At 47.0% G+C, this 7,970-nt stretch overlaps 1 protein-coding gene across 4 annotated transcripts in view; it reads right to left on the minus strand.

The window, feature by feature from the left end:
- FBXO32 (F-box protein 32) overlaps positions 1 to 6,987 on the minus strand; it is a 43,624-nt gene extending 36,637 nt beyond the window's left edge. For 2 of the 4 annotated variants that reach the window (XR_013396818.1, XR_013396817.1), the window contains exons 1-2: positions 6,576 to 6,987; positions 331 to 443 (exon numbers count right to left, since the gene is read on the minus strand). Coding sequence is in view for 1 of the 4 variants with exons in the window: in NM_001257729.1 (NP_001244658.1) it covers positions 331 to 443; positions 6,576 to 6,691 (229 nt within the window). In the remaining 3 variants the exon portion in view is untranslated. 4 annotated transcript variants of the gene reach the window in all.
- Positions 6,988 to 7,970: the final 983 nt, after the last annotated feature.

Below are 7,970 nucleotides of genomic sequence, written 5' to 3' on the forward strand. Positions count from 1 at the left end.
AACAGTTCAAAATAAAAATACATACTGGAACTGATTCAGCCGACCACATCACTGTAAAATAACCAAATACAAATGACTGGCAGGAAAAAAGGCCCTCAACTAGCAACTGACTTATAAACAAGACTATAAAGAATATGTTAATCTCGCTTGTAAAATGCACAGCCAGGTTTCTGAGTGCTAAGATCTCAGTAACCTCTGTCAGGGACACACAGTAAAACACTGAGGCAGACGTGTGACATGGGAGGTGTTTTTTTTTTTTTTTTTCCTCCAAGAACCAATCATAACTATCTTCAAACAGATTTTTTCTGAAGTTCAAAACAAATGGCTTACACTGAGTTTTGGTTTTGCTATTCAGCATGTCCTTCTTTCTCTTCTTGGCTGCAACATCATAGTTCAGGCTGTTGAAAAGATTCTCCTTATTGTATACCTCCTTGTTGCAGTAACTATGAATAACAGAAGACAAAGAGGATGAGATGTAACAGCTATACATGAACCTGAGCTGTTTCTATAAATAACTCACTGAGTTATAAGACAAACAAACATACAGGCTTCTCAAACAAAATAAAACAATAAAATGATCACTCAAAAAAAATAAAAAGTCTATATAGGCACAGACTTCTCCTTTAGGATGAAGCAAGTTCACATCTGTGTGGAAGGCAGGGATGGGAGCTTCTACTTCTTTTGAATTCCTTAACAGTGCCTTGCATTGTAATTTGACACACAGCACTCTACTCTTCAACTAAGAGCAATGCAGAGTACTACAATATTACTTGAAACAAAAACGATGAATGGAGGGGAGGGGTGATTACTGGTATCGCTGTACTACACAATGCCTTCATTTTGCGAAAGCCTCTACCCCAAGCTGCTGCTGCTGCTGCTTAAGAAAAAGAAAACAACAACAAAAAAACACAGCTTCGTTGAGATAAACTTCACATACCATACAATTCATCCATTTAAAGTATACTTAAGCTGCTTTTAAGTAGTATCCTTCCAACATGTCTTTAAAACACAATCACATTTACAAAAATCTGACATATAAACTCCATTTCTAGGAGATGCTTTGTGTATAGTGCTAGTTGCTTAGGTTTCATGTAGTGCCTTGACTAACACACACTAGGCATCATGCTGTGAGGCGAAGACTTTGGGTCTTGACTGTACAAGGTAAACTTATAATTGATAAGTTTATAAGGGCTGAACAGACATTGGATGTACCTGCCTAATTCACAGGTCACTGAAGGATGGGCAGGCTCACCTCGGGCCTGGCGATTATTTCCCTCGGTGGGCTGAGCAATCATTTGAGGGGTAGTAAGCTATTCAACTATACAATGTTACTTCAAAGTAAATCTGAATAATTTCCACAGAAGGAATGCAGGAGAAATGTTGAAGTATGATAAGATAGGTTCCCTAACTCCCTCAACCCCCACGAAGTATATAAAACAGGATTTATAATGCCAACTGGTAAAACATAAATTAGATTTTTTTTTTTTTTTGCTATACCACCGATATTTTATACTCCTTTAATGTTCTGAGTTTTTCTGCTGAATTTAAAATGCAATTTGATTTATATCTTTTTTGGATATACATCTGTTGGGTATAAATATGTACATCTGCTGGGTATAATTATGTACATCTGCACTTCTCTATTTCCTTGGCATTGTATAAATGGTAGAAGAGAAAAAAAGATTTGAAGCAACTTCCAGTATCTTTTTGTTATTAATACAATACTGTCTTAAGTAGCACTTCAGTTAGTACAAGTATCTTGCTAATATGCTCACATATGACATCTCCAACAATATACTCAGTGTTGCTTTTCTGGACCCTTAAGGGCTAACATGATAAATAATCATTTGTTAATCTTCCTTCATAAGGCCATGCTTAATACCATTTACTGAGTTTCCTACTAAACTCGATAGCCTTCTTTTCATCCAGGGAAACAGGATATTTTTAGGTTTCAGATAGAGTCCTGCAGAAATGTCCTCTCAGAGGCACTTTTGAAAACAAGCCAAGGATGAGTGTTTTGGGCCAAGCTTTGTATAACACAGGAGTGTGTTTCTGTCTATTTGCATGACTATAGGGGTATAGAATCACTGACCAGTTGATTTTCTGCTCCAAGGTCAGAAGGAAAAGAGGGACAGAACAAAGAACAGAGCTGAATTCCTGAGGCTAACTTAAGACATTTCAATCAACGTTGAGAAAAACAGCAAAAGATGGAAGGTCATTTGAGTGGTCCGTGATGTACCACAGCTGAGATCAGCTTTAGAAAGCAAAGCTAGAACATTTTGTGTGCAAAAATACCACATGAAGGCTTCCTTAGAAAGAACACACACACCCCCCACAAACAACAAAAACCTACAGTATAAATTCCACATAGAGAGAATCATAAAATGAGGTTGTCTTATTCTCAACATTTAAGGTTCAGCAGCAGATTTTCCGAGCCTGGGCCATACACTGTGATCATTACTTAGCAAGGTCAAATATTTATATTTCATCTTTTTCTTTTCCAGTTGAAAACATTCTTTAAAGGAACTGGAGCACTCACTTTCCTCAGAAACTACAATAACCTGCTTTAAGCCTGAGTGACTCATTTCAAAAGCTAGTTTAGAAAGAATTTTACATAATTGATGATGTTCTCTCACTGTCGAATGTAGAAAAGTTTTAACCAAAGAGAAACCCTATATTTTCACTTGGTATTAGATTCCGGAGGTAGGGCCTGGAAAGAAGGCCTATGGGGTTTATTTGTGTTGCCTACTTATATGTTTTCTTTTAAGCAATAATATATTCAGTCAGAGGCTATTTTGAGAGTTCAATTGTGTCCTTTTCAAGAAAATGCAAAGCCAATGGAAAATTACAACCGAAATTTTTAACAAGAAAAACCACCACCATTTAGGAATTGGAGCACTGGATTTTTTTTTTTTTTAATAAGCAAAACCATCTCAACGAGGCTGCTTTCTTCACTAAATTCAATAATAGCCAGCAAGTTGCTATTTTGTAGTCACTATTTACTAATCTTGATTTTTATAGGCACAGGCCTAGAATAAGAAAAAGACGCACTCCCCAGCCCCACATTACCACATACCAAGACACTTTAAGGCAACTTTTTAAAAATGTAGAAAAAATTCAAAATAAGACCATAAATAAGACTGTTTTGGCAGCAGATAAAGAAGGGAATGAAAAAAAAAATAAAGCCCTATTTCTCATTTCATTTGCAATAAAAACCATTTAAGAAAGCTGTGACGTGCCTCCAGAGGCTTAATTGTAGTTATATAGCCTTGATGAAAGCCAGTGAGATTTCTACGCCAATTTACTGACACATCTCTAGATCGCCAAACTCACAAGGCTAGTACCCAGAATGCTCTGGTGAAACCAACAGCCTAGTGTATAACGCTCATAGAACAGTGTCTTGCACACAGTAAGCACTCATAAAATCTGAACTATTATTTTTATCCAGGCACCAAGGTAAACTTCCTGCTTCCGGGTCCAGCCTTAGCTATACAGTAAAGCAACATTTGAGTCAGTTTTCAAAGACAGAAGTGTAGGCTTAGAAAAGAGTGGCAGAGGCTCAGACAGCTTAGGTTACTCATCCTGGGGGTGGGCGGTGAGGGGGTGGTTGCTGAGGAGGGCTGTGCAGGCGCCTGAACCACCACTTCCTTGAAGCATTCTTGGATCATCCCAATTCACGCCAAGCTCTTTCCTTGCATTTTAAATCTGCCCCACCATATTTAACACTTGCCATTCCCCTTCTATTTTATATAATTTCAACATTTTTGAGAAGGGGTCCTGCTTTAAGCTTATCTTAAATCCTCCCATGATCTCACTCCTGGACACAAGGCTGAGACTGGATTTGTAACATTTTACACTGGAGAAGGTTGGAGTCCCGGACCACAGAGAAGATGGCCAGCTGAGTCCAGAATAGGTGTGCTGTGTGGACAAGCCTTGGTCAACACAAAATAATAACCCCAGGCTGAAAACCAACACATGCATCCTTTATCCTGGGTTCTTGTTCGGGCCGCTTGCTGAATGGTCTGTGGAATTAGAGAATTAGTCTACCATGTCTCTGTAGTTCTATTTCATGATCCTTGCCCGCTTAAGGGCCTGCCTTTTGTTTTCTCAAAACAGGAGAAGCATTCAGCTTCACCTGTGTAGGCAGACACGCAGCCCAAACCTGACATCACGGGGAAACGTCACCAACACCAAAAACTGAGGATATTTAAGATGACACACCCAGACCACAGAAGGCCAACTGCTTTTAAGAAGTTGGCAGGCTTCTCATGCTAAGTAGGGAAGGGATTGTTTACAGTTGCTGGAAAAAAAAAATACCCTGCAAACAAACAGCCAGCTGCTTTGCTAGGAGGCTACCCAATGATTCCTAAACGCTGACTCAAAGGAGACCACAGGTGGTCAGTATATCAATGACTATTTGCGGTAATGATGATGGATGTGACAGCTCCAGCTCAGGTGTGAAATGGGAAGAAAGAAAAGAGGCTTATGAAGGGGACAGGGACATGGGAGGGGGGCTGTGCAGGAAGCCACCTGATCCCAGCCCAGTCTAAACTTTTGTGGTAAGTTAAGACCATCTTCAGGTCTTCCACACTGTGAAGACAAAGATGCCACTATTTATTTCTAAGGGAGAGTGACACCAGTTTCTCTCCTGATGCTGGTACAGGGTATTTTAAAGCAAATTTTAATTGTTTATTTATTTTTAGAGACAGGGTCTTGGTCTGTGGCCCAGACTGGAGCGCAGTGGCACAGTCATGACTTGCTGCCACCTTGAACTTCTGGGCGATCCTCCTACCTCAGCCTCCCGAGTAGCGTGAGTATTAATACAACCCTACATTTTAAATCTTCTCCTGCTGAACGCAATCATCTGCTATCCACTGAGAAGCATCCTGAAATTATATTTGGGTGAGTGGCTCTAATATGACTCTTCAGACCCTTTCTGCACTTTTCTAGAAAGAACCTGAACTTGTAGACAGAAATAAAGTACCAAAATATTAGATCATTGTCCTTAGGAACAAGGAGGAAGGAAGTTTCCCATTTTGTTGAGGGAGAATAATTTAGGCATAATTGGTAACTCCAGTAGATAAAAGACACAGTCTGTCAACAGCAGTTGGTCTTACTTTACTGTAAATAAATTACCTGATTTTATGTAAATAAGATTTCCTTATGGTGGTCCCTAAATTCCCCTGGGACTGCCTCCAAGTAACTACAACATAAATGGTTATATGCTGGCAGTTAATATGCTTAAGTCTCTCCGGACAGACCACCAGGATTAAATAATGTCTTTCTTTACATTGTGAGACAATGGGAATTTGATGCATTACAAATCGCAAACAAATGGGAGGCACGGGAGGTCAAGCTGACAAAATAACCACATTTTCTTGATAGTCTTCTCAAAATTTATTGCCAATGCTTTTTCCAAGCAACCACTGGTAAATCTCAGTAAGCGGGAACCTGGCCCAGAAACAGAATTCTCCATTGAAGCCAATTTAAGGGTGCAGGGGCCCATGGTTTTAACCAAAGGCGGCAGGAAAAGGCTCCCAAGGGTGACTCTGGCTGCACCAGTCCCTTCTGGAACCACTTTCATCGCCCCCCCGCCTCACGAGACTAAATGCTAAGAGTCTCTGAAAGTCAACTGTTGAGATCAGGGGCTGAGAAATTCCAGGCTACCTGACTTACTAGCCGGGCGCTAGCGTCGTTCGCCAAGCTGAGCGGGGAGCGCAGCGGACCTCAGGTTTCCCATCAGACCACAGGGCTCAGGTAAGACCTCAAATCCAGAGGTTCACCGGGGCCAGGCAGGCTTTTCGCAGCTGACAGGCACCCCTGGAAACGGAGCGCACTCTCTATATAAAGCCGATCGACCGAGAGGGCCACCGAGGAAACAGGTGCAAGAGCCCTGTCCTCCCAGAAGCAGAGCTGTCGTGGGTTTCATCCCCTGCCCACTTCCCTCCTCTGCACCTCTGCAGCCCCGAGCCTCCACCGCTCCCAAGTCCGCCCAGTAAGCGGCTGCTCCAGGGACCATCTGTCTGTCCCTTCCTAGTTACTCATCCTCCCGGCCACTTGTGGTTGCCCGTGCCTGGGCAGGGCCTGGAACCGCTCCAGGCGGGACCTGCGTCGGATCCCGTCACCCGTCGCGTCCACAGTGCTTGGGCGCTGGGAGCCGGGCCACCCCGCGGTGAAGGGGCTCAGCCCACCAGCCCGCGCCCCCACAAGGGCAAAGTGCGCGACTTCTGTGTCCTTAAAGCATGGACCACTAAAGCTGTGTCATTAAGTTTCAGCGAGCGTTTGGGGACACGATCCGCGAATGTCATCAGACTCTCAGAGGGACCAGGTGTTCTGTAAGGAGTCGTGTCCACTTGGAGACACTGACCTTGAACAAGAAGAGAAACCGAATTTCCCGTCTCCGATGGTCCGGAGACCTCTACAGAAATCAGGCACTGCAGTCCCACCCTCCGGGCCACGGTCTCCCTCCTCAGCCCGCTCCAGCCCTGCCTACGCCTCATTCGCGGTCCCTGCGCCCCCTAGACCAGCCCGGGTCAGTTTCGCGGGGGCTGGAAGTTGGTGGCGGGTCCCCTCACCTGCTGAGGTCGCTCACGAAGCTGCCGCTCTTCTCATCCAGGAAGCGCTTCCAGCCGTCGGCCGTCTTCACCCAGCTCTGCCCAGGGGACCGCCAGTCCTGCCCGAGGAATGGCATGGCACCGCGAGCGGACGGGACGGATGGGGAAAAGAGGCCGGCCTGGTGGCCTCGGGGACGCGCCACCCGGGGCGGATGCTCGGGGTGCAGGGGCCCGCGACGGGGACGACGGCCGGGAACAGGCGTGGGGGCGGCGGGAACGGCGCGGGGCACCCTGCCGGGCGGCGGGCTCGGAGGGCGGGGGGGGTGGTCTCAGGCGCTGCAGGCTCCGGGAGTGCTGCGCGGCAGTCGCTGCCGCAGTATTTATGCCCGCTGCCGGCCGCTGCTCTTTGTTGCCGGAAGAGCCGCCTGCTCTTAGCCCGGCCCCCCGGCCCGGAGGCCACGTGGCTTTGTTTATGGGCTCGGCTTGTTTTCCGAGGCGCCTGCGGCTCACGCTCCTCTCCCGGTTGCACAACCGCGCCGGTGGAAACTTGAAGCGGTGCTGCCAGGCCGGGTCCGCCGCAGCCCCTGGCACCTCCGCGCGCCCTCCCCTCCCCCAGGACACCGTCGTCCCAGAGCGAGGCCCGGCGCTCGGAAAGCTGTCCTCGGGTCTCCTGCAGCTCCCGGGCTGACGAGGTGCAGGGAAGCGGCCGGAGCGGCGTCTGGGTCCCTGCGTGGTGGGCGTGGGGAGCAGGGCCAGCCCCCTTCCTGCCCTGTAGCTGTCAGGATGGACCTCCGCAGCCAGATCAGCCTCCGAGACCGTCCGCAGAGCTGTGGCCGGCACCGCGTAGCCGGGCGGAGAGTAGGGGGCGCAGCCTACTGACCTCGCTCACAGCTCCAACCCCGCCCTAGCGCGCGAGGGTTGGAGCGGGGAGGAGGGACAGCCTCCCAGCCCTCCGGACCTCTTAGCTGTCACTAACCAGTCCTCCATCAGGCCTGCCTCTGGGGTAGCAAAGGAGGGGAAGGAGAGGAAGCCCCGGGAGGTATCTGGTTCCCGCAGGGTGGGAGTGGAGAAAAAGAACAGCGCCCCCACCCTACCCGAACACTCTAAGACAGGGGTTAAATGATGTACCCAGGGCCAATGCTACAGTACAATCTGAAACTACCCTGTTTGCTTTTACTTTATGTTGTTGTTGTAACAATCTACCCCTGTCAGCAGTGGGAACTCCATGAGAGCTGGTCTGTCTTGTTCTGGAGGCATTTCAGCCCCTGCACACTGCCAGGCCCGGTGCAGGCCTTCAGCAACTGTGTGAATAAGTGAATGGACATGGGAGGCTGCTGGCGTGAGGGTGGCTTCTTGCCCTTCATCACCTCTAGTTATGATGCTTTACAGCCTGGTCTATTTGGCAATTAGTTTGCA

This window comes from Macaca mulatta, chromosome 8, assembly GCF_049350105.2.
Source record: "Macaca mulatta isolate MMU2019108-1 chromosome 8, T2T-MMU8v2.0, whole genome shotgun sequence".
Taxonomy (NCBI): Eukaryota; Metazoa; Chordata; class Mammalia; order Primates; family Cercopithecidae; genus Macaca; species Macaca mulatta.